Genomic DNA, 27,347 nt, shown 5'->3' on the forward strand with positions numbered 1-27,347 from the left:
CTCATAGTTTATTCATACAAAAAAGTCACACAGTCAAAAATATGTTCTTCATTCTAAACATTTGAATCGGGTAAGATGTAAGAAGTAATAATAATATAATATAATAATATGCCATTTAGCAGACGCTTTTATCCAAAGCGACTTACAGTCATGCGTGCATACATTTTTTGTGTATGGGTGGTCCCGGGGATCGAACCCACTACCTTGGCGTTACAAGCGCCGTGCTCTACCAGCTGAGGACCATAATTTCCTCTGTGATTAATAACACAGTGCCTTCCTTTAATAGCATAGTGTAAACAGAACATTTATTGCAAACAAGCACTGTAGAAAGTAGTCCAGATTAAATACAGTCAAAACATTAACAATTCACTGGACTGTCCATCTGGAATTTGCAAGGAAATATACAACTGCTGAACATGTCTTTATACAGTCAATATGCTGTGTTAAAGAAAATTACAAAAGTTAGTTGTGTTTCAAGAATATAGCTGCACTTTTGTAGACAGGAGTGACAGCTCTAAAAATGTTACTGTGCCTGTTGAACCCCACCCACACTACTAGGCATTGGCATCGATTAAGCTGAACCACGGTGCACCGGTCTATGGCCCATGACATGAATGGGCAAAAGCGGTGAGCGAGGAGCGCAATTCTCAACTCGAACAGTAATCTGCGCCGCTCTGTCATGTTGTCTACTAGGCAGCATGTTGCATCATTCAGAAACAAACAACCCGGGTGTTTACAAACACTACAAGAACAAGATCATCCACATGTATTGATCACATTTTACTAATACTGTAGAACGTTGTTCTAAAGCTGTATCCGTACCCATTGGATGCAGTGATCACAATATAGTGGCTATATTCAGGAAAGCCAAAGTTCCAAAAGCTGGGCCTAAAATAGTGGATAAGAGATCATACAAAATATTTTGCTGTGACTCTTATGTGGATGATGTTAAAAATATTTGTTGGTCTGATGTGATTAATAAGGAGCATCCAGACACTTTATGAAATTGCTTCTTCCAATTATTGATAAACATCCACCTGTTAAGAAACTGACTGTTAGAACTGTTAAGGCTCCATGGATTGATGAGGAATTGAAAAACTGTGTGGTTGAAAGAGATGGGGCAAAAGGTGTGGCTAATAAGTCTGGCTGCACATCTGACTGTCTGACTTACTGCACATTGAGAAATGATGTGACTAAACTCAACAACAAAAAAGAAGAAACTGTATTATGAAGCCAAGATTAATGATATAAAGAATGATGCAAAAAAACGTTGGAATACTTTAAATGAAATTATGGACAGAAAGACAAATTCAACTCCATCTTTCATCAAATCAGATGGCTTATTCAGCACAAAACCATTTGATGTTGCCAATTATTTAAATTATTACTTCATTGGCAAAGTGGGCAAACCTAGGCTGACTAGTCTCCCAGTCCCTGCCGCTGAAAAACATCCCCACAGCATGATGCTGCCACCACCATGCTTCACCGTAGAGATGGTGCCAGGTTTTCTCCAGACGTGACGCTTGGCATTCAGGCCAAAGAGTTCAATCTTGGTTTCATCAGACCAGAGAATATTGTTTCTTATGGTCTGAGAGTCCTTTAGGTGCCTTTTAGCAAACTCCAAGTGGGCTGTCATGTGCCTTTTACTGAGGAGTGGCTTCCGTCTGGCCCTTCTACCATAAAGGCCTGATTGGTGGAGTGCTGCAGAGATGGTTGTCCTTCTGGAAGGTTCTCCCATCTCCACAGAGGAACTCTGGAGCTCTGACAGAGTGACCATCGGGTTCTTGGTCACCTCCCTGACCAAGACCCTTCTCCCCCGATTGCTCAGTTGGGCCGGGCAGCCAGCTCTAGGAAGAGTCTTGGTGGTTCCAAACTTCTTCCATTTAAGAATGACGGAGGCCACAGTGTTCTTGGGGACCTTCAATGCTGCAGACATTTTTTGGTACCCTTCCCCAGATCTGTGCCTTGGTACAATCCTGTCTCGGAGCACTGCAGACAATTCCTTCGATCTCATGGCTTGGTTATTGCTCTGACATGCACTGTCAACTGTGGGACCTTATATAGACAGGTGTGTGCTTTTCCAAATCATGTCCAATCTATTGAATTTACCACAGGTGGACTCCAATCAAGTTGTAGAAACATCTCAAGGATAATCAATGGAAACAGGATGCACTTAAGCTTAATTTCGAGTCTCATAGCAAAGGGTCTGAATAATTATGTAAATATGTTATTTCTGTTTTTTATTTGTAAACATTTGCTAAAATTTCGAAAAACCTGTTTTAGCTTTGGCATTATGGGGTATTGTGTGTAGATTGATGAGGATTTTTATTTATTTAATCAATTTTAGAATAAGGCTGTAACGTAACAAAATGTGGAAAAAGGGAAGGGTTCTGAATACTTTCCGAATGCACTGTATCTAATAGAACTCAAAGGGTTTTCCTTAATGGAAGCTCCTCTAATGTCAAACATGTAAAGTGTGGTGTACCGCAGGGCAGCTCTCTATGCCCTCTACTCTTTTCTATTTTTACCAATGACCTGCCACTGGCATTAAACAAAGCATGTGTGTCCATGTATGCTGATGATTCAACCATTTATGCATCAGCAACTACAGCCAATGAAGTCACTGAAACCCTTAACAAAGAGTTGCAGTCTGTTTTGGAATGGGTGGCCAGTAATAAACTGGTCCTGAACATCTTTAAAACTAAGAGCATTGTATTTGGTACAAATCATTCCCCAACTTCTAGAACTCAGCTGAATCTGGTAATGAATGGTGTGGCTGTTGAACAAGTTAAGGAGACTAAATTACTTGGCATTACCTTATATTGTAAGAACTGTCATGGTCAAAACATATAGATTCAATGGTTGTAAAGATGGGGAGAGGTCTGTCCGTAATGAAGAGATGCTCTGCTTTTTTGACACCACACTCCAAAAAGAAAGTTCTGCAGGCTCTAGTTTAGTCTTATCTTCATTTTTGTCCAGTCATGTGGTCGAGTGCTGCAAGGAAAGACCTAGTTAAGCTGCAGCTGGCCCAGAACAGAGCGGCACGTCTTGTTCTTCATTGTAGTCAGAGGGCTGATATAAATACTATGCATGCCAGTCTCTCTTGGCTAAGAGTTGAGAGAGACTGACTGCATCACTTCTTCTTTTCATAAGAAACATTAATGTGTTGAAAATCCCAAATTGTTTGCATAGTCAACTTACACACAGCTCTTACATACACACTTACTCCACCAGACATGCCACCAGGGGTCTTTTCACAGTCCCAAAATCCAGAACATATTCAAGAAAGCGTACAGTATTATATAGAGCCATTATTGCATGGAACTCCGTTCCATCTTATATTGCTCAAATGAACAGCAAACCTGGTTAAAAAAAAACAGATAAAGCAACACCTCACGGCACAACGCCTCTCCCCTATTTGACCTAGATAGTTTGTGTGTATGTATTGATATGTAGGCTACGTGTGCCTTAAAAAAAAAAGAATTTGACGTAGTTCTGTGCTTGAGCTGTTCATGTCTGTTAATGTTCTGTATTATGCCATGTTTCATGTTTTGTGTGGACCCCAGGAAGAGTAGCTGTTGCTTTTGCAACAACTAATGGGGATCCTAATAAAATACCCCAAAAAATACAAACAACATCTCTTTTTCATAAAATATAATGTTAGAATTTTCAAACTAGTTTTCATTGGGAAGGCAGATAAAGTGTTTTTTTATCAAAATAAATCCCTTTTGCATGTGAAAACACAGAATCCTACTCATTACACCACGTGCTTAACCTGCGTCACTTTTGTTTTTAGCTTCCTTCGCCGTTGGCCAGAGCGGGGCACCTGGCTCACGCCCGGGCCGGAGCCCAGGCCAAATAATCAAATCCCCTCAGTGGTTGATGCCAGTGAAGGTGTTGATTGGCAGAGGCAGGATCTTGCACAAGTACTTGCTCAGCCCCGCCTCCCACTCCTCTCCCACACTGAAATTGGACTTGGAACTTGTCTGGGGGCAATACCCTGGATCCAAGCATGGAGAGATCTCAATGCTGTAAAATAGTGTTACTTACTTAGTTATTACAGTTTGAGCCCAGGGAAATTCTCTGTAAAAGACAACCAAATAACTACTGTATAGTATTGATCAATAGTAGAGATGGTAGAGCATCATGGCATTCTATTGCTGATGAGTGTTATCTCTGACCTTTGGACATGTGTGTATTTCCTGCGACAGTCTTTGTCCAGACACACAGTGAAGGTCTTATCCTCCAGGATTCTGATTTTAATGTTTTGGGTTCTGATCTCCTGTAAACACAGCAGGGTAAAATTAAATATCCTGATAGGTTGGGAGCAAAAATCATTGTGGGATGTGACTCCAAATTGCAGTACATATTGTATGCCTACCCTCTTTACATGTATGGGCTCAAATCAAACCTCTACCATTATATATAATTGCCTTAATCAATAATCTACTTTGGAGGTGAGACATGAGGATAAGATCAAGAAACCACATCCGGCAGTGTGTTGCCTGACTGACAGTTTCAGTACTTTTCAATATGGTGTTACTGGGGTCTCAATGATTTATTAATCACACATTCAGAAATATCCTTACCGCGCAGCATCTTGGATTTGTGCTGTCAAAATTGACAGTGAGGAAATCAAGACCTAGGGAAAGTAGGGATGACAAATTGTTGATTTGAGGTAATGAAACCAAGTTGCCATTGAGAACAGCTAGGTAGTTACTATATGTTTTAATGCAAACCTTCTGTTTCATTGGGTGATATTGCACTGATGACCACTCCACATGTCATCACTGACATTCCCTTAACAACCTCTTGTTTGCTCAAGGAGACCTGCAGAAAGTATATGAGACACAAACACATTTGGTACAGTAGTTAAGACATTATGCCATACGGATTTAAAGGATATCTAGATATTGCCATAGTTGTTACTTTTCATTTAAAAGTGTACCACTTGTTCCTAAATGATTACAGTGATACTGTGACTACACTAAACCAGCAGGAATACATTCACTAACCACTAACCAAATATTATATAACACAAATAGGGAAGAAAGCCTTCAGAAAGTACCTTACTGTAATTCACAGAAACCACCGCTCCACAGGTTCCAAGTGGCTTCCTTGTTCGTCGCCTACTAGATCTCTCTGCACAGAGACATTATGACAATCACCAACAGAAGCAATAACAGGACCAGATAGTTTCTGTCCCTGTCCTTAGAACATGGTTCAGGCTGCATTCACAGTTTTGACAACAGTACCTTGTCTCAGATTTTCTCTGAGTGTTTTAAACTCTGGGAACTCTGCTTCCAGGTGGGACACAAACACCTCCTCCACAGGGCTGCCAGTCTGGCCAGAGACAGATATCTAAAAACACAACAGGGCAACAAGAACAAGCTGAAATTAGGGAGAAATTGTGTTGTGGTTTTTTCTTAATGATAAAAAGTGGTTAAATTGAGCCCGAGCTACTCGAAGCAGGGTTCCTGCACCTTGGGTCAAAGGGAGAGCCAGCAACATACGGGTCCAAAGAAGAAAGTAGGATAAAAAGTAGGATAAAAGTAGGATAAACCAAGGTTAGGGTTAAGGCTTGGGTACCCTAGGATAACCGCAACCCTGACCTTTATCCTAACCCTAGCTTCATGTCCACATCCTTGTTAAACCCTAACCCTCAACCACAACCCTAACCCTAGATTAATATCCACATCCTGGTTAAACCCTTAACCTAGCCTCAACCACAACCACAACCCTAACCCTAGATTCCTGTCCACATCTCAGTTCAAGCCTAAACCTCAACCCTAACCATAATGCTAGCTTCATGTCCACATCCCGGTTCAACCCTAAGCCTAGCTTTACGTCCACATTCTGGTTCAACCCTAAAACTTGCCTCAACCACAAACTTAACCCTAACTTTAGCTCCAGCTCTAACCATAACTTAAACTCCAACCCTAATCCCCCCCATCCATCAAATAGGGCTTCCCAACCTCCGAATTCCCAATTTAACCCCTGATGAAAACCGTAATCATTATGTTATTCTGGGCTATGAACTCTTAAGTATGAACTATTCATGAACAGCCATATGTTTGTGTATCATCCTGCTGCTAACACACACACACACACTCACACACACACACGTGACTATAACATGTGGATGTATCTCAGGGACCTGACCTTGACGGAGTAGAGTGTGAAGTGGACAGGCTGTAGGCCACAGCGAAGGTAGTAGGAGAGGACATCCACAAGGAATAGGTTGGGTTCTGATGACCTGCTGTGACTGGACTGCTGCAATGGCACATAGTAGACACAGTATTAGGTCTCACTGTGACATGACTGGATGTCTATTTCTCTCTTAAAACCCCTTTCCATTTAGGTATCCTTGAAACTATTTGATGGATCTTTCTGGATAATCATGATCAGAATTAGACCATGTGATTACTTTATGAAACAATGCATGTAGTAGTAATCATCACCGTTCCCGCCAGCTTTGGAATCATGGCTCCCAAATTGTTGATGTTGCTTTCGTACCAGGGATCAACCCTTCCTAAGAACGAGGCTAGAGACAACCTGTCTCCAACTTGTGATGTGCTTCCCTGAAAAAGAGAAAAAGACTGTGGTTCCTTAACCTATCAAATCATACCGGTTACTGTACATGTGTAGCATGAGATGGATGTTTATTTTACATTATTGGTATGATTTGATTTTGGACTGGATTATTGCTCACAGGTGAATTGACGATGGGCTCATTAGTGACAGGGATGTAGTATATCTGTAGGTTCACTCTCTTGGTCAAGATGAGATATTTTGCCTCCCTTTTTCTGCACACAAAAGCAATGCACATTGTAAAACAGTTCACACACATTCCTAAATGACAGAATTATAGTGTAATTACAGTGTAGTCCTCTGTATCTCAGTTGGTAGAGCATTGTGTTTGCAATGCCAGGATAGTGGGTTCAATTCCCAGCACTACCCATACATAAAATGTATGCACACATTACTTTAAGTCGCTTTGGATAAAAATTGAATTTCACATGTATGAGGATGGAATTAGGTATTAAGGGACATTAAGGGACAGTAGAAGTACTTTCTACCGGATGGAGTGATACGCCTTGGCCAGTCTCCCCAGCACCCTGTCGTCTCCCATCACCACTATGCGTGCTGTATGGTTCCCCTCCTCTTTAGGGAGAGGGGTGCTACTGGTGGGCCCCTTGATGTTTTCCTGCACCAGCGCCATTTTGTCTTCCGGCTTCATTCTCCCTCTGAAACCCGGTGACCGGTCCTTCTCTATTCCACTGTCAACAGACAGGAGGGAAACCCTCTTGGACACATCCTTCTCCTCTTCCTCCTCCTGGTACATAGAGTTCCGCTCAGAGGGGGAAACGTTTAGGGTGAAGTTCATCAGCTCATTCCCTATAGAAAAATATGAAAGATTCAAGATTGCCACACTATCTATTAGTCTGATTTGACAGTATTCTCAAGTCTTTATAATGGCCTAGAGACTCTAATGTTCTCTAATGTTGACTCACACAGCTCCTCTTCGTTTGTCCACAGGTGGAAGTGAATCTTTGGAGAGGGCAATGGAGTGTTAGAAAGAGAGCCCCGGGCCTTTGGGTCTGAACAGAGAGAGAGTGAACATAAAACAATAAACAGTGCGTATCCTGTTTGTCACAGTCAGCAAATCTCTTTCATTATTCTCCTCTAGGCTTGGGTGGTATACCATATATACCGTATGCCGGGGTATTTGGAAATAGCCACGGGATCGTTTTTCAATACCGTCAATAACGTTTAAGCTATTTATTTGAAGTTTTTCATTAAATAAAAATATTTGTAGCTACTCTTTTAAGTAAATACCTTCAGTCAACTTGTGCAATACATTAAGAGATAAAGCAGATTGCGTACTTCATTTCAGCTGTCACACTATCTTACATTATGAAGCTTACCGTAGTTCCCCAGAACAGTTAAGCCAGTCACGTGTTTGTTTGTAAATAGCACAATGGGAGAAAGCGGGAGCAGGTCAGTCCAGCTGGGTACTCACGGGGGTATTATATTTTATATTGAAAGTCAACAGTGTTTTTTTGCTTCAATAGAGTGATCAGGGGCGTGTAACTATACTTTCCTTCACAGAAAATACATTAGTGTAACACATTCGGCAGAAAATAGCTTAATTCTTTATCAGATGACAACAGAAGTGAAACGCTATTTGGCTGGCAGCCACACAAGTAAATGAGCTTAATATGAAAAAGCAAGGAATATTTTCAAAAATGATGCATGGCCATCATATTTCTAATGTTTATCATAGAAAGAACGTAGCCAGCTACATTTCCTAATGTTTTGCTTAAAGTTAATCTAGCATTTTACAGGAGAAAAGTAGGCTACACTAAAAAGTACCGGAGAAAAGTAGCTCCACATTAGTCAGAGCGCTGTCTGCTGATAGAATGCTCGTTCCTGAATTCTCATCTGAATGGAGAAGTGCAACTGAAGCACAGAATTAGTCTGATGCCGAGCAGAAATTACAATAAGAAGCATTTTAGATCTGCGTTTATAAAACGCAGCAAGGTATTTCTTATACGTTTGATATTTTTTTCGTGAAAAATGCAGAATTCTTCGTTAACGCGACCCCTAAGTTTAACTTGCTAGTTATCTAAGTAAGTGGCTGAATTAATAAGGTGACAGGGCATCATATGATGTTAGCTTTCTGCCGTGTCTGAGAAATCTGTACAGCTGCCAATGTTATCTTGATTTCCTTGCATTTTTTCTCCTCTACATTCTTGGCTGTCTGCTACTCCTTCCCTCTTCTCCGAGCAGAGCAGGCAGGCCCGTTGCCCTAGAGACTCCAGACTCCACACAGAAACAGTGTGTACACATACTGCTCCAGAGCCAGTACTGTTCTTCCTTCAGACAAGCACGGATCAAAACTTTGTTCATTTGCACAATGTCTCTTGTTCACATTCGCTTGTAAATGTCCAAACTCACCAAAAATGACATTCAGTAGCTCCTACCTATATATGTATAACTTAATGAGCTGGAATTCCTGTCATTGCAATTTGTTTATTTTCGTTTGCGCTCGTTAGCATATTTAGCTAGCAGCCTTCATGGAAATTCGCTATTAATTGTGCTTTGCTAGCATTATGGTAATAGATGCCCAATGTTTTTTTCTGTTTTTTGGCGCCCCCTTGTGTACTACACAGGTAATACCGTAAATCCCGAGATGAGAGAAGGACGGTATGACGATATGAAAATCTGGAAACCGCCCAACCCTATTCTCCTTTACACACACCTTGGTTAGCAGAGGTCAGGATGTCACTGTAGATGTGCTGTAGCCTGGTCTGGTACTGGTCACGGCCGGCCTCGCCGTTCTCTATACTCTGCTCTACAGCTAACACCACCTCCTGGAAGTACTGCTCCACATCTTCTCCTAGATCCTGCAACACACACACACATGCACGCCCGCACACACGCAGGCACACACGTGATTTCATGATCCATCTGATGCACACAAATAGGAAATCAATTCATCCAAACGTCTCATATCATCACAGCCCATTGACCTCCCTCACCTCCAGAGCTTGAGTCAGTATGGGGCCATGACAGGCCTTCACCAGTCCAGCCTGCAGAGTGTGCAGTAGCACCAGTCTTGCCAGTGTGTCACTTTGGGGGCTGGCCAGCTCCAGGTCTGCCCTCACTGCCTGCCACAGGGGCCCTGAGAACACAGCAGGGTCTGCAAACACAAATACCCTACAGGGGACACAGTCAGAGGGGCAGCCAGTCAGCACAGCTATTGTGGATACAGCACAACCTCAGAGTAGCTGAGGGGAAAGTCCTCATTTACAAGCATCAGTTTGTGAAAGGGAAAGTATCACCACAGCTCACACAGAGCAAAATAAATACCACCCTCACCTTACGAGAAATGACCATGATTAAATTAGTCAGCTGTTGCTAATAATGATTCAGTGACTACAAATGGACTTCAGTGGGAAGTGTAAAATATCTTCTGATGGCATATATGTTCATGGTTGTTTTAAACTCACTTTTCCTGCTTGGGAAAATGTTTGTTCCTTAGGCTCTGCTCAGCAATGACCCTTCTCTGATACAAAGCTCCTGTGGAGTAAGTTATTGTAAGGTAGAAACTCAAATAAATGTTTGGAGAACTGTATACTGTCTTCTTATGATTCAAATGTGCTTGTGCTACAGTACATGCCACTGAAGTGTAAAGTGCTATTGATGAGTACCTGGTGTGATCTGCTCCATCTTTATGCTCCTCATGTATCTCAGTGTGATAGTACAGTAGGGCTCTGGAAGTGTTAGCAGCCTTTTCAAGCACTCATACACTCTCTGATACAGGTTACATGGAATGTGGCCAGACTGCTGCCGATACACCGGAATAGAGACAACAGCCATCACAATCAGATACATACATCAGAGCTGATTGGCAAGTAAAAACAAACAAGGAACAATAGAACTATTCTGTGCATGATAAAGATAACCAGGAACTCAACACAATAAATATAATACGTGGATATAACACAGTAAATAAGACGTCAGTAATACAGGACAGCTACTCTATGATCAAGGTAATTTCAGATGAAGGTAAGGTAAATGGATCTGACCTGAATAATAACATAGATGAGAGTGTGAAGCAATGGAATGACATGCATCTTATCGTCAATCCTCTCCACCTGAATCAACAAATGAAGGAAGGTTTCATCAACAAACTGACAATTAAATGGCCAATTCTACTTCTGAAGACAAAGGGCATGCCATGTGTCATTCTGCAAGAACAAAACACTCTAGTAGTGGCAGACCAACCTTCTCCAGCTCTTTGACCAGAACCCTGACCAGTGAGACACTGTTAGACGGATGGGTCTCCACCTTCTTATGAAGAGTCCACCTCAGCATACCTTCAGGAAGTCATACAATGCTGCTGAATTGACCACATTATGTCCTCAAGTCTATTAAATTGTGTAATACTAATAATATTCTATAATAGATAATTATGCCACATAATGATACATGTGATAATCGTTTCCTTTTAATTGTTGTATGCACTGATAATGTACCTTTGTTGCATGAGGAGGCAGCCTGTCTGAGGATGGCCCGGATACTGGTGTACATACTGGACTCCACTGCTGACGACATACTGGCAGCTACAATAATAGAGTTATAAACATCACGTCATATTTTGACAAGATAGCAGCTCTGTTTAAAACACAGTGGTCCTATGTGTGGGGATTCTTACAACTAGACATCAGTCTACCCAAGTGATTAATAGAGACAAACAACAGTAAACAGTAAAGAGCAAAGTATACATAAATAATTAAAATACTGTATGAGTTCAAAGACTGAGTGAGTGAAAGTGTACCTACTGGAGGGTTCCATGGGGTTGTTTCCTTATTAATCCCAAGAGAATTTGGAGGTCAAACATCACATTTTAGCATCATGGGCTCCCTCCTAGAGAAAATAGCAGGGGTTGATGACACCACATGTACTGCATATAGTGGATATACAGTGCATTTGGAAAGTATTCAGACCCCTTGACTTTTTCCACATTTTGTTACGTTACAGCCTTATTCTAAAATGGATTTAAAAAAATTAAAAATCCTCATCAATCTACACACAATACCCCATAATGACAAAGCGAAATCAGGTTTTTATTTATTTTTGCTAATTTATAAAAAAAAAAAAAAAACTGAAATACCTTATTTACATAAGTATTCAGACCCTTAGCTATGAGACTCGAAATTGAGCTCAGGTGCATCCTGTTTCCATTGAACATCCTTGAGATGTTTTTACAACTTGATTGGAGTCCACCTGTGGCTAATTCAATAGATTGGACATGATTTGGAAAGGCATACACCTGTCTATATAAGGTCCCACAGTTGACAGTGCATGTCAGATCAAAAACCAAGCCATGAGGTTGAAGGAATTGTCCATAGAGCTCCGAGACAGGATTGTGTCGAGGCACAGATCTGGGGAAGGGTACCAAAACATTTCTGCAGCATTGAAGGTCCCTAAGAACACAGTGGCCTTCATCATTCTTAAATGGAAGAAGTTTGGAACCACCAAGACTCTTCCTAGAGCTGGCCGCCCGGCCAAACTGAACAATCGGGGGAGAAGGGCCTTGTTCAGGGAGGTGACCAAGAACCCGATGGTCACTCTGACCGAGCTCCAGATTTCCTCTGTGGAGATGGGAGAACCTTCCAGAAGGACAACCATCTCTGCAGCACTCCACCAATCAGGCCTTTATGGTAGAGTTGCCAGACAGAAGCCACTCCTGAGTAAAAGGCACATGACAGCCCGCTTGGAGTTTGCCAAAAGGCACCTAAAGACTCTCAGATCATGAGAAACAAGATTCTCTGGTCTGGTGAAACCAAGATTGAACTTTTTGGCCTGAATGCCAAGCATCATGTCTGGAGGAAACCTGGCACCATCCCTAAGGTGAAGCATGGTGGTGGCAGCATCATGCTGTGGGGATGTTTTTCAGTGGCAGGGACTGGTAGACTAGTCAGGATTGAGGGAAAGATGAATGGAGCAAAGTACAGAGAGATCCTTGATGAAAACCTGCTCCAGAGTGCTCAGGACCTCAGACTGGGGCGAAGGTTCACCTTCCAACAGGACAACGACCCTAAGCACACAGCCAAGATAATGCAGGAGTGGCTTCGGAACAAGTCTCTGAATGTCCTTGAGTGGCCCAGCCAGAGCCTGGACTTGAACCCGATCGAACATCTCTGGAGAGACCTGAAAATAGCTGTGCAGCGCTTGAGAGGATCTGCAAAGAATGGGAGAAACTCCCCAAATACAGGTGTGCCAAGCTTGTAGCGTCATACCCAAGAAGACTCAAGGCTGTAATCGCTGCCAAAGGTGCTTCAAAAAATTACTGAGTAAAGGGTCTGAATACTTATGTAAATGTGATATTTCCCATTTTTATTTGTAATAAAGTAGCAACATTTCTAAAAACCACTTTTCTCTTTGTCATTATGGGGTATTGTGTAAGGATTGATGAGGAAAAATATAGATTTAATCCATTTTAGAATAAGGCTGTAAAGTTACAAAACGTGGAAAAGGTCAAGTGGTCTGAATACTTTCCGAATGCACTGTAAGACAACTGAAGGTGGGGGGCCTTCTCCGCAACTCATAAAAACATAAAGCCTTTTTGATCATTCACTTGATAAGTGACACCTAACCTATCAGACACCAAAGTCGATACATACAGGGAAACATTGGGAAACAAATTATATTGACAATTTATATTGCACAATTGGCACAGCGTCTTCTGGGTTTGGTCGGTGTAGGCCGTCATTGTAAATAAGAATTTGTTCTTAACTGACTTGCCTGGTTAAATAAAGGTAAAATAAAAATAAAAAAAATAAAAATTGATGAATTTATGTAATTTACAAACGTACATAAAAACACTATTACATTCATACAACCTCAAACGATCTAAAGCTGCCATTCCGCATCAACACATAGCGTACAGTACAGTAAGTCTCCTCAGATAACACCTTGAGGCCAGAATTTACCTGTTTCCTGTCTACAGAAATGTGTGGGTGTAGAGAGCATGACGACTAGTTATAGACTGAGAAGTACTCTCTGACAAACTGAAAGGCAGAAAGACCAATAATCAAAACATTAACTACACAGATCAGAAGGATTTCCGGATGAATCTCTTCTGCTACGACAAAGATTTTCTGAACTACTGAGTTCTCTATGCACTTGACACAATGTACATTTGAATACTGAACACATTTGAATACTGAACGCATGAGAAATGACAATCAATCTGTCTTCCCTCCACCAAATTCTGTCTTCCCTCCACCAAATTCCAGATACAGGTCTAGGGTCATTCACTGTCATTGCGCTACTAATACTTCCTACTTTCAAAGTTTACTTAAAATTCATTTCTTTCAATCAATCAAATCAATCCTAGTCTATTTGTATTTAACTTTTTAGTAATTTGTCACTGAAGTGAACTTTTAAAAGTGCAAGCCTAGGGTGAAAAACTCCCCAGGGAACCCAGTTGACTGGCTCAGCATATAAACCTACATGTAAACTATTGCTGACCTAGGCTATTTACACAAACATTGTCATAAGCAATAGCGAAATTGATATCAACGTGCATTGATCTATGCGTGAGATTATTAAAAGTAACAGATATATATTTAGAGTTCTAGATGTAAAAACAGCAAACTGCATTGCAGCAATCACTATTACAACACCATCGCAAAAGTCTGCTTTACAGGTGCAAATATACTTTACTATTACAGTATAGCCTATAATACAATGATACAGTAGTCACTACAGAGACGCACCTGCCGCTGTACGCCGCACACTGGATGTGGACGAATCGACTGATGAACAGCAGCAGCTACACGGTAACGTTATACTGTTGTGTTCATAGGAGGAAGTTTGGTAAAAAAAAAAACATTCAATCCAGTAGCCTCTCTAGGTACGTGGGTCGCGCGTCAGCCTGCCTGGCTAATCTAGTAGGCTACATGAACAAAAACAGTGTATTTGGCCACACCTTCTTTGTAATATGTAGGCAGGCTAAGGTCGGAAAAAATGGCAAGGTAAGGAAGAGGGGTGGAAATTGAATGATTTTCCTTGCAGCGACAGGAATCGAACTGGAATTTTCACTTCCTTTATATCATTGCTTAGCTGAAATAAATTCAACAGGGTGGATTTCTTTATTTAAATAAATATTTATTTATTAATGCTATACACTTGTCAATAAGGTCTGAGGAGGCTATAGGGCCATTCATAGTTGGAAAATTAAATGTTGACATTATAGCATAGAGAACATTTCAATGAATGAATCTTCAGACATAATAAGAATGACTAAAAAAGTACAGTGCACTGCTAGCAATGGAAGCCTATGGTGATTGTACAATATCCTGAGTGAAACACTTTCTCACAGCACCACAACAGTAAAATCCCCTTTGTCTAGTCTAGACATCCTCACACAAGTACAATGCATCACAAGGCATCCACTCAAGGTTGCCAAAAAATTAAAGAGAAATCTATTTTTGCATTAATCTTTCTCAATTCATCTTCCTCAAAGCTTGTGGTAAGCCACATACCTAGCTGCTCAGGTCCCTTGCAGGCTTTCCTCAAGTTTATCGAGGTGCAAACCATGTCTGTTTCTGTCCTTTGACTCCTCCCACTCACACAAACCTAAAAAATAATGGTGGAAGGGTTGGAAAATAATCTCTCTCAAGTAATTTTATAATAGTGTTGATTACTTAGTATTTTTGAAAAAGTGCTAAATAATACCTTGTTATAAACAACATCTAGTGCTAATGGCAGGGCCTCACGATCTCCATCAATCCCAAACCTTTTGCTAGCTGCACCTGTAATACAGAGGCAATCATGATTAGATATTACAGTAGAAGGACATACAAAAGTATAGATTTCAGAATAAAGCACAGGCATGTTTTGTTAAATAACCTTTGAGAGTGGTGTGTGTGTTTTTGTGCATGTGCATGCATATGTGTGTTTGAGGTGGGCAAACTCACCCATGGCCTTGACGGCTCGTGTCCCTGCTGTGTGTCCTAGCTCCAAGGAATGGATAAACACCTCTCTTCTCTTCTCTCCCCCAGCCAGGGTCAGCTATGTCACAAATAATTGAAAGTACTTTGAATGGCATGCACGTGTTTGTGTGTGTGTGTGAAAAACCTCACTCATGTGGACTCAATCATTTACTGGTATAGACAGATCTGACTGTATAGAACTTCTTTGTATCCTACAATGTTTCACAGTGTATCTGAATACAGTGTTGAAATATGTATTAGTTAAAGTAGGACCGGGCTCACCTCAGCCTGGTAGAGTTGTAGCAGAACAGGTTGTGCTGCATTTCGACAGTAATACAGCACCAGGTCTGCCAGGAGGAGAAGGCGCTCAGAGGAGCTGTTCTCTGAGTTACAATCCACTTTAGAAGTCGTCTGGGAAATTACATTCATATAGAAATACAATCCCCAGTTAGGATAATTAAAGGGCACATGATGGCCTGTTTGAAAAGGAACCCAGGTGAAGTTGTAATTGTGGTACCTCGCACAGGACATCAGAGGACAGGCTGAGGAGACTGAGCACGCTTCGTTTGTACCAGGGGTCAGTCATGCCTATCAACTGGGCGATGTCAGTGGTGCTGTCCTCAAGTATAACTCCATTTGACTCCTGGATGTGACAGCAAAGATAAGATAAATTGTACAAAGTTAGGGTTAGGGTTAGGAAGTGATTATAAGCTCTCATTATCTTATCTAATGGCACATCATACTTTTTTTTGTCTTCTGTACACAACTATGAAGTCAGCTGTGCTCTTGTCCTCTTCTGGAAGAACCAAAAAGCTGGCTATTCTCACCATAGATGGTGGGCATTTCAGTGGACTCCCTAGGTGCCCCTCTGGCACTGTGGTCACTCCTCCTGGACCTCCCAGTTTCCTCCTCTTCACAGGAACAAAGTAGAACTGCAGCCTGCAGGCCCTGGTGAGGCGAGGACACCTGCTCTCCCTCTGCTGAAGGTCAGTGTAGGCCCTGGCCAGCCTCCCTGCCTCCCGGTCCTCCCCAAACACCTCCACCCCTTCCCCTCCTCACAGCTCAGGATGGGCCTCTTCTGGACACACACGTGGTGACTCTGGGGAAACGGTCCATCTGAGGTGGGGGCGGGCACCCCTGAACTGCGGGGCAGGCGGACCTGTCTAGGCAAGGACTTGGATCGCTTGATCCGTGCCCCAGACGTGCCGACTCTAATGACATCACCACGGGAGCCCATGCTCTGGGCACGTCGACAGAGGGAGGAGCTGCGTTGGGACTTGAAGAGCATGGAGAAACGCTGGCTGAGGTGGGCTTTTGACTTAGGCTTCCTCCTGGTCTCTGGTTGGCCGTCATCTATCTCCAAGTCCTCGCTGAAGTCACTGTCCATCCCAGAAGACTCAGACAGGGTGGAGGGCACAGACCAGCTGGAGGACAGGGAGTAGCTGGAGAACATAGAGTCTCTGGAGCAGGTGGACACAGTGGAGATCCGGTGGTCTGTGTATCGGTTCTTTATTGTTTTCTCCTCTTCATCATCCTCCTTTCCCTTGTCTCTGGGAAGGTTAAGGACTGGGAGCTGGTCCAGCTCACTCTGAAGAATGTAATTTAAAATGTCTGAACGAATACACAGAATTACAGCCACAGACACAAAGGCTATACATATTTTACAGTATGGCATTGAAATATACTGTCTTGGATTTGGAGAAAGAAGCAATGGGAAAAAAGCTAATTACCGAAGTTGTCCTTATCCCAGGAGTACATGTGACATTTGGCTAAGGGCAGCATCAGTGTATGGGCATTTCCTAATAAGAAGAGAAAGAACAAAGACTAATCAGATCAAGTAGGATCAAGCATTGTATGTGACACTGAGTTTCTCAGAGTCATAACTCAAAATTGGACTTCCTCATCTGTCCATCTCTAATCATCTCCAGTCAGTCCTGTTTGCCCAATGTTGACCATCTTATCTGTTCCAGGAACACCTCAGATGGTGAGATTATGATGAAGCATGTAGTAAAGTTCTCTCACCAGGGCCTGTATTGCAGTCTGTAGGGGGTATTCCAATGCTCTCCACCAGCCCATTCAGGCTCTGCAGTAGACTCTCTGGCTGTGTCTGGGTCCCGTGTAGAGGCTGCTATCTCCAGGGCCTCTGTTACTGCAGTCACAAGCTGCTCCAGATCCTCTGCCCCTTTTGACTGTTAGACAGATACAGATATTGTATAATCTGCTTGCGAGCAGTATATGTACAGTTGAAGTCTGAGGTTTACATACACTTAGGTTGGAGTCATTAAAACTCGTTTTTCAACCACTCCACACATTTCTTGTTAACAAACTATAGTTTTGGCAAGTCGGTTAGGACATCTACTTTGTGCATGACACAAGTAATTTTCCCAACAATTATTTACAGACAATTATTTCACTTATAAGTCACTGTATCACAATTCCAGTGGGTCAGAAGTTTACATACACTAAGTTGACTGTGCCTTTAAACAGCTTGGAAAATTCCAGAAAATGATGTCATGGCTTTAGAAGCTTCTGATAGGCTAATTGACATCATTTGAGTCAATTGGAGGTGTACCTGTGGATGTATTTCACAAGGCCTACCTTCAAACTCAGTGCCTCTTTGCTTGACATCATGGGAAAATCAAAAGAAATCAGCCAAGACCTCAGAAAAAAAATTGTAGACCTCCACAAGTCTGGTTCATCCTTGGGAGCAATTTCCAAACGCCTGAAGGTACCACGTTCATCTGCACAAACAATAGTACGCAAGTATAAACACCATGGGACCACGCAGCCGTCATACCGCTCAGGAAGGAGACACGTTCTGTCTCCTAGAGATGAACGTACTTTGGTGCGAAAAGTGCAAATCAATCCCAGAACAACAGCAAAGGACCTTGTGAAGATGCTGGAGGAAACAGGTACAAAAGTATCTATATCCACAGTAAAACGAGTCCTATATCGACATAACCTGAAAGGCCGCTCAGCAAGGAAGAAGCCACTGCTCCAAAACAGCCATAAAAAAGCCAGACTACGGTTTGCAACTGCACATGGGAACAAAGATCGTACTTTTTGGAGAAATGTCCTCTGGTCTGATGAAACAAAAATATAACTGTTTGGCCATAATGACCATCATTATGTTTGGAGGAAAAGGGGGGAGCTCGCATGCTGAACAACACCATCCCAACCGTGAAGCATGTGGGCGGCAGCATCATGCTGTGGGGGTGCTTTGCTGCAGGAGGGACTGGTGCACTTCACAAAATAGATGGCATCATGAGGAAGGAAAATTATGTGGATATATTGAAGCAACATCTCAAGACATCAGTCAGGAAGTTAAAGCTTGGTCGCAAATGGGTCTTCCAAATTGACAATGACCCACGCATACTCCGAAAGAAGTTGTGGCAAAATGGGTTAATGACAACAAGGTCAAGGTATTGGAGTGGCCATCACAAAGCCCTGACCTCAATCCTATAGAAAATGTGTGGGCAGAACTGAAAGAGTGTGTGCAAGCAAGGAGGCCTACAAACCCGACTCAGTTACACCAGCTCTGTCAGGAGGAATGGGTCAAAATTCACCCAACTTATAATGGGAAGCTTGTGGAAGAATATCCGAAACGTTTGACCCAAGTTAAACAATTTAAAGGCAATGCTACCAAATACTAATTGAGTGTATGTAAACTTCTGACCCACTGGGAATGTGATGAAAGAAATAAAAGCTGAAATAAATCATTCTCTCTACTATTATTCTGACATTTCACATTCTTAAAATAAAGTGGTGATCCTAACTGATCTAAGACAGGGAATTTTTACTAGGATTAAATGGCAGGAATTGTGAAAAACTGAGTTTAAATGTATTTCGCTAAGGTGTATGTAAACTTCCGACTTCAACTGTATGATACAGATTCTCTTCAGTAGTATTGGTGCACTATGCATAATGCATAGATGCATAAATCCAAAACAAACAACCAAAAATACGTTAACAAACCATGGAGCTAGAAAATGGTGAATAGAAAAAGGTAATTCATGACCCTTGGGTACAGATAATCATATACAAATGCCTACCTGACAGTAGGTAAAGTAACTGAACTGTGAACACATAATTTAGGAATCACATATAATAGGACATACCTGCAGTGCATTATGCAGTATGTGAAGGGGGTACTTGGTCCCCAGGGCAGCCTGGAGGGCATGTTTGATCAGGGTGACGGAGGTGTCCCTCTGGGAGTGACAGACACCACTCAGCTGCTCAGAGACAGACAGGAACTCAGGAGGGACGTCCTCGCCTGGGCTCATTAACAACACCGTCCTAATACAGTCACACATACACACACATATATTATGAACACACACACAACAAAGAGGAGAACAGTGGTTTGTGTTTAAATGTTTCAAGTTGGAGCGATGTTGAATGATTTAATCACGGTTGGTCTTTGTTGGCCCGTGTTGACTTACATCGTTTTGGAGTGATTGGTGGTGGTGGTCAAGCCCTGTTCTTCTCTCACTAGTCTTTGAAATGAGATACCTGGTGGAAATACAGTATAAGGGATGGCGTTACCTCTTGTGTTGTTTAAACCAGAATAGGAAACTAAGGGTCACCTGTGGCAGAACAAACAGGAAAAGAGCCTCCCTATTATGACTACTTGGAAGGTGACTACGGAAGCACCCCAAGGGTGAAGTTCATACCCTACATGAGATAAGGAGATATGGCAGTTAAAGATGCACTCTCAAACGTTTGTATAATTTCAGCCAGTAGTTTTGAAAGTGATGCCCACGAGCCAAAACTGGTCCCCGTTTTTTGTGTACTACGTCATCCAATTGTGTACCACATCATCCATTTTGTGTGATATGTTACGAATTGTGCAATTTGTATGATACAGTATCATACGAATTTAGCAATTTGTGTGATATGTTACAAATCCAATTTGTGCAATATGTTACACATTTGTAGTGCTTAAGATCCCGGAAGTGCATCTTTAAGGCAGGAATGTGATGACATGGAATAATAAAATGACGTTGTCCTACTCACTGAAACCTTTCCTGTGCACACTTACCATATTTACAGTTCTGTTGTGTGAACTTGATGGTAGCTTTTCACGTATACTACATTACCAAAAGTATGTGGACACCTGCTCGTTGAACACCAAAATCATGGGCATTAATATGGAGTTGGTGCCCTCTTTGCTGATATAACAGCCTCCACTCTTCTGGGAAGGCTTTCCTCTAGATGTTGGAACATTGCTGCGGGGACTTGCTTCCATTCAGCCACAAGAGCATTAGTAAGGTCAGGCACTGATGTTGGGCGATTAGGCCTGGCTCACAGTCGGCGTTCCAATTAAACTCAAAGGTGTTTTATGGGGTTGAGGTCAGGGCTCTGTGCAGGCCAGTCAAGTTCTTCCACACCGATCTCGACAAACCATTTCTGTATGGACCTCGCTTTGTGCACGGGGGCATTGTCATGCTGAAACAGGAAAGGACCTTCCCCAAACTGTTGCCACAAAGTTGGAAGCACAGAATCGTCTAGAATGTCATTGTATGCTGTAGCGGTAAGATTTCCCTTCACTGGAACTAAGGAGCATAGCCCAAACCATGAAAAACAGCCCCAGACCAATATTCATCCTCCACCAAACTTTACAGTTGGCACTATGCATTGGGGCAGGTAGCGTTCTCCTGACATCCAAACCCAGATTTGTCCGATGGACTTCCAGATGGTGAAGCGTCATTCATCACTCCAGAGTCCAATGGCGGCGAGCTTTACACCACTCCAGCTGACGCTTGGCATTGCGCATGGTGATCTTAGGCTTGTGTGCGGCTGCTCGGCCATGGAAACCCATTTCATGAAGCTCCCAACAAACAGTTATTGTGCTGATGTTGCTTCCAGAGGCAGTTTGGAACTCAGTAGTGAGTGTTGCAAACGAGGACAGACGATTTTTACGCGCTACGCGCTTCAGCACTCGATGGTTCCATTCTGTGAGCTTGTGTGGCCTACCACTTCACGACTGAGTCGTTGTTGCTCTTAGACGTTTCCACTTCACAATAACAGCACTTACAGCTGACCGGGGCAGCTCAAGCAGGGCAGAAATTTGACAAACTGACTTGTTGGAAAGGTGACATCTTATGACGGTGCCACGTTGAAAGTCACTGAGCTCTTCTGTAAGGCCATTCTCCTGCCAATGTTTGTCTATGGAGATTGCATGGCTGTGTGCTCGATTTTATACACCTGTCAGCAGTGGGTGTGGCTGAAATAGCCAAATCCACTCATTTGAAGGGGTGTCCACATACTTTTGTATATATAGTATATGACTTGTGAATCAATGAAGCTGGATATTTTATCTCCATTTGGTGCCTCAGAACACTTGTGCTTTGAGCTATGACACACTAACTAACACAAACTCATTGACAAAGCCTCCTCTGGTCTGATGAGCACCTTTCTACTTGACATTACTGTACTGGCCCTGGCCAGACTTCCAACCTCAGCCAGCAGAAAGGTAATTGTCTGCAGAGGAAGCAGGTGTCACCCTATTGTCACCCTGTCACACTGTTCCTGTGGTCCATGGTGCCAGCCAGAGGACTCCCACATAACACAGGGACAACAACATTGTACTGGGAGCAACAATAACTGAGTGTGTTGGAGTATGTGAAGCATATGTCCAACACCACAACTATCATGTTGTGACTTGGTTTAGACTGTTGTTGACAGATTGCGTGGATAATATGTTGAAAGAGGAACAGGAAACAAAAGCCTTAGCAACACTTTATCTTTGCAGCAACATTTTTTGGAAGATTTTGAAATTTCACACCTCTGCAAAATGGGCCCATTTTCTAAGAAAGCTAAGCGACTTCAGTGTTGTTGTTGGGTATGGCACAGAAGGTATCAACACTGCACACACACTCAACTGCAGTTTAAACTGAAGTCTTGAGTCTAAATTATTTTCCTTTCCCAAGTCTTGAGTCAAGATATACACCAACAAGTTCTTACAAAGTGTCTAAATTATTCTAGGAGAAAGGACATTAGTCTCCCGAGTGGCGCAGTGGTCTAAGGCACTGCATCGCAGTGCTAGCTGTGCCACTAGAGATCCTGGTTTGAATCCAGGCTCTGTCGTAGCCGGCCGTGACCGGGAGACCCATGGGGCGGCGCACAATTGGCCCAGCGTCGTCCAGGGTAGGGGAGGGAATGGCCGGCAGGGGATGTAGCTCAGTTGGTAGAGCATGGCGTTTGCAACGTCAGGGTTGTGGGTTCGATAAAAAATATAATGTATGTGCTAACTGTAAGTCGCTCTGGATAAGAGCGTCTGCTAAATGACGTAAATGTAATGCTGACATTTCTTCAAAGCAGTAGACCAGACATTGAGTGAAGTTTGTTAAGTCTTACCTGCAGCTGTCCTGAAGGGTCTGTGTCATTCAGTATTGCTTTATATCCCAGAGTTTTTGATTCCATCCAGCTGCGGCTCACTAGTGGAAGAGAAACGAATACAGCGACCACATCCTTCACTGTGTGTGCTGCCACAGCCCAACGAAAATAGATGATGCCAAATGCAAAATCAAGTGAGCATATGAAGCTAAACAGGAACTGAATGAAAGTCATGTTGAGGGGGTAGTTGGCAGGCACATTTAATTAATGTCATTTAGCAGACACTCTTATCCAGAGCGACTTGCAGTAGTGAGAGCATACATTTTCATGTTTGTTCATACCGGTCCCCCCTGGGAATCAAACCCACAACCCTGGCATTGCAAGTGCCATGCTCTACGAACTGAGCCACATTGGACCGAGTATCTCAAATACATTTACCTCATTTGACATCTTGTCAAGAGATTGACACTGTCAAAGTAATTAAGTAGGCCTACTTCTATCTAAGAATCGGACAGATTATAATGTCTTAAAAATTGCATGACATTGACAACTTCTGGTCAACTGAAACTGTAAAGCATCTTTGAAGCCTTAAAGGTAGACTCAGCGATATGACATATGAAGTAGATGCAGAAAGTAAACAGCATAGTGGGTGTCCATAAGATAGCACAGCTTCAAAGTCAACATTGTCTATATCATAAAAATTCATGCAAACAAACATTTGCTTTTTGGTCTTAATTTAAGGTTAGGGTTAGCCATAAGATTAGCAGAAGGTTAGGGTTAAGGTTAGGGTAAGGTTTAAAATCAGATTTTAAGAAGATAAATTGTAGAAATAGGAGGGTTTTAGCCATAATTATGACTTTGTGGCTGTGGTAACTAGTGATGACCAGCAGTGGGTCCATTTCCGCAACAACTAAGAGCGTTGAAGTGCTAGGCTCAATTTCTTTGCTGTTTGGGTGCCCTGGCTAATACGCTGTGAACAGCGTGAAGCGAACCCATGCACATGCGCTGACCGTGTGAGAGGGTAGTATTGCATCTCGCTCCTCTCAATATCTAGGTTTTAACTAGATGGGATACCTTTTTTGTCAGATTTGACTTTTCATAGCAGGTTAGGAGAATTTACGCAGAAGGTTAGGAGAATTAACGTATCAGGTTAGGATAATTAGGTTAAGATTTGGAAAAGGGTAACGTTAGCTAAAATGTTAATTTGACAAAAGTTGTATCCCTTCTAGCCATATCTGCGGTGCTGCTTGTGGCAACATCATTTCGCTGAGTGTACCTTACATTTTTTTATGTCTGAAAAAAATTGCCACACAAAATGATACTTTTTCAATATGGGAAAATGTGTCAAACAGTTAAAGGGATGTGACCTTGGTTTGCTTTTGGCCCATTCTTTTCCATTTTCCCAATCAAGCGTTTACTGAGCTTCAGAGTAGCCAACAAAGGCGGGCACAGTCAGCAGGAATGTCTCAAGGATAGATTACTTTGAATTCCTTTCTCGTGACACTACTTCCCGCCACCGCACGATGTCGCTGCTTGCTTGTAACTTACTGAAGCTTGGTGGGACTTCTATCTAAATTTGAGGCAAATCTGATCACAACGTATCCTACTAAAGTACTTCAATAATACAGTTAAGGCTGAGATTAAACCTGTTGGGTTGGCACTTTTGTGAGATTCAAGTTAAACGTTTTTTAAAATGATTATTTATCAGTTATACCTGCATCTGCTATCCTGTTGTGGCACAGGTGGTAACTTGAGAAGAACACTGAAGTTATCTAGAATGTTGGCCACAATTTGTCATATTTTGCCATTGGACCTGCCAGCTGTGTGATCTTGCAATAATTCAAATAAGAGGAAAAACATCCTAATTATCATGGTTGCTTTAATAATATGATGTAATAAGGTGAATACAAACATATTTCAAATACATTTGAGTCGAGGTATATTTGATAATTTATTGACACACACCAGTGGATGTCGTTGTTCTGTCTTTTAGCTCTGCGAGCATCTCCATATGACCTCAAACTCTGCTGGATAACAGGGTCTCACTTTTCTGTTCAAACAGTGAAAGCGTCAGAGAGGGAATGGGACAGACAAGAGACAGAGGTAGACAGAGGTGTGACTGAGCGGAAGACAGGACAGGGAAGCTAATAGCGAGCTGGTCCTTCCAATGTATGTCTAGAAACCCAGAAAAAGCCAAACTAGCGGTATATTTTCGTGCGTAAAAAGAGAGTAGGCTGCCCTCTAAATTCTTACGTTTTACAACACTTCTCTTCCAGGCTGAACAGTTATTCCGAGGTAGTGTCCTCTGTGGAGTTTTCTTTGTCTCGTAAGATGATTTCATTCACGTACATGTGCATGACTGTTTGTATTTCATCTGTTTATGTGTGGAGAACAAAACACAGAAATGTACATAGGCTATTGATTTAATAGTAACATGTGTGAATAGTATTCTGCTTGTTTGTCTTCATCATGGATAATTTCAGATGTAGGCTAAATAGCATTTATATATAATTGGTCAAATATATATATTTTATAGGCTATTCATTTTATAATGCATGATATGATAGAGTTCCTCTAAATCTATGTAACAAACATTTTAAATATGTCTCTCTTTTTCTACGACTACATTTCAGCGCAAGAGACACTAAAGAGCACGGATTACAATGATAAGGATTTTAGAGGTTTGGGTCACTTTGGTGGCCATTTCTCTGCTGGTTAAGGGGGCTCTTGGAGGTTATGGGATGAGTATGTTTGCTGCCCAGTCGTCCCCTCCAGACCCATGCTATGATGAGAACGGCAACCCCCGGAGGTGCATCCCCGATTTCGTGAACTCCGCTTTCGGGAAGGACGTGCGCGTCTCCAGCACCTGTGGAACCCCGGCCTCAAGGTACTGCGTCGTGACCGAGAAGGAAGAGGAGAGGACTAGGGATTGCCACACCTGCGATGCAGGGGACACAAAGAAGACTCATCCACCCGCGTATTTAACTGATCTCAACAACCCTCATAACCTCACCTGCTGGCAGTCAGAAAACTATGTCCAGTATCCTCAGAACGTCACTCTCACTTTGTCCTTGGGTAAAAAATTTGAGGTCACCTATGTGAGCTTGCAGTTCTGTTCACCCCGACCCGAATCTATGGCTATCTTTAAGTCCATGGACTATGGCAAATCCTGGGTTCCTTTCCAATTCTACTCTACCCAGTGTAAGAAGATGTTTAACAAGCAGAATAAGGCGGCAATTACCAAGCAGAACGAACAAGAGGCGATTTGCACGGACTCTCACACGGACATGCACCCGCTGACAGGTGGGCTCATTGCGTTCAGCACCTTGGATGGCAGACCCTCGGCGCACGACTTCGACAACTCTCCCGTGCTGCAGGACTGGGTGACAGCCACCGACATCAAGGTGACGTTCAGCCGACTGCACACGTTTGGAGATGAGAACGAGGACGACTCGGAGCTGGCTAGAGATTCTTACTTTTACGCGGTATCAGACCTGCAGGTTGGCGGGCGGTGCAAGTGCAACGGCCACGCTTCAAAGTGCGTAAAAGATAGGGAAGGAAACCTGGTATGCGAGTGCAAGCACAACACCGCGGGGCCGGAGTGTGACAGGTGCAAACCTTTCCATTATGACCGTCCTTGGCAGCGCGCAACCGCAAGAGAGGCAAACGAATGTGTTGGTGAGTCAACTATTTACCTTTATAATCAAAAGCTTTGTGTTATAACGTATTTTTTCGAGATGTACTTTCTAAATTACAAGACTTATAATGATCGAAAGTATTTTGTGTGAGTGCGCATGTTTCTTATTATGCCTAGAAAAACGCATTTTACGCATAGCCTAACGCAGACCTGATTTGTTAATTATTATTTTTCTTAAATTCAAATTCAATTTAAGCATCTCACATTGATCCAATATGAATTAGGCTTTGTAAACCACCGATTGTTTTTGGCTAATTAGTTTGATTTAAATCGTTGAATTGTGTCAAATAAAACTAATGCACCATGCATTCGTAATGGCCTATAATAAGCACATTCTCCTTGTTTACACCAGTAAATTAGTTACCCTGTTCAAATATGCCCTATTTGATAACGAATCAAAATGGGAAACCACAGTAATTGGGAGGATGGGAATTAATTAACATATATCAACCAATTTGAAAAAGTCAGCATAATTTATATCAAATGTTGTAGCCTATAACCAACTTATTATGTTAATGTAAAAAAATGATTTTGTTGAAAATAATTTAATTGAATGATTTGAATTTAATAAAGTGAGGCCTGGTCCTTGTTCCAAACTTTGTTTTTATCACCCTGTATGGAATTGAATTTACTAACAAGTATCCACATAAAACCAAACGCTGATTAGCTACACATTGCAATGATTTATGCAAAACGTAAATCAAAACCAAAATACAGATTTTTATGAAAAATAAAACCACAATGTGTTGGCCTAATTACATTTTTTTTTTTTTACGTTGTTTTATGATAGACTATATTAC

General features: G+C 42.2%; 2 protein-coding genes and 1 pseudogene across 4 annotated transcripts in view; 1 reads left to right on the forward strand and 2 right to left on the reverse strand.

The window, feature by feature from the left end:
• Positions 1 to 3,791: 3,791 nt before the first annotated feature.
• Positions 3,792 to 11,438, reverse strand: LOC311103478 (phosphoinositide 3-kinase regulatory subunit 6-like). Its single transcript, XM_084145044.1, has 19 exons — positions 11,352 to 11,438; positions 11,046 to 11,132; positions 10,795 to 10,886; positions 10,596 to 10,664; positions 10,218 to 10,353; positions 10,017 to 10,086; positions 9,546 to 9,723; positions 9,266 to 9,410; positions 7,515 to 7,601; positions 7,080 to 7,398; positions 6,713 to 6,806; positions 6,462 to 6,581; positions 6,163 to 6,273; positions 5,256 to 5,361; positions 5,069 to 5,142; positions 4,740 to 4,830; positions 4,590 to 4,642; positions 4,182 to 4,282; positions 3,792 to 4,029 (listed from the first exon to the last, which is right to left on the reverse strand). The coding sequence occupies exons 1-19, from the start codon at positions 11,362 to 11,364 to the stop codon at positions 3,873 to 3,875; spliced, it is 2,103 nt and encodes a 700-aa protein (XP_084001170.1). The 5' UTR covers positions 11,365 to 11,438; the 3' UTR covers positions 3,792 to 3,872.
• A 3,487-nt stretch (positions 11,439 to 14,925) lies between these two features.
• On the reverse strand, positions 14,926 to 20,556 carry LOC311103920 (phosphoinositide 3-kinase regulatory subunit 5-like; annotated as a pseudogene). The gene is made up of 12 exons: positions 20,529 to 20,556; positions 19,955 to 20,024; positions 19,631 to 19,808; positions 17,535 to 17,701; positions 17,243 to 17,311; positions 16,340 to 17,123; positions 16,030 to 16,155; positions 15,795 to 15,923; positions 15,498 to 15,591; positions 15,256 to 15,332; positions 15,063 to 15,156; positions 14,926 to 14,930 (listed from the first exon to the last, which is right to left on the reverse strand). The product of its transcript is annotated as a phosphoinositide 3-kinase regulatory subunit 5-like (transcript).
• Positions 20,557 to 24,943: 4,387 nt separating this feature from the next.
• LOC311103614 (netrin-1-like) overlaps positions 24,944 to 27,347 on the forward strand; it is a 51,412-nt gene continuing 49,008 nt past the window's right edge. Inside the window, exons 1-2 of one of the 2 annotated variants that reach the window (XM_084145211.1) lie at positions 24,944 to 25,176; positions 25,484 to 26,528. In XM_084145211.1, coding sequence (XP_084001337.1) covers positions 25,514 to 26,528 — 1,015 coding nt within the window. In that variant the 5' untranslated portion in view covers positions 24,944 to 25,176; positions 25,484 to 25,513. The remainder of the gene's footprint in view (positions 25,177 to 25,483; positions 26,529 to 27,347) is intronic. The other variant, XM_084145212.1, reaches the window with a different exon arrangement.

Source organism: Coregonus lavaretus (genome assembly GCF_964263955.1).
Source record: "Coregonus lavaretus genome assembly, chromosome: 28".
Taxonomy (NCBI): Eukaryota; Metazoa; Chordata; class Actinopteri; order Salmoniformes; family Salmonidae; genus Coregonus; species Coregonus lavaretus.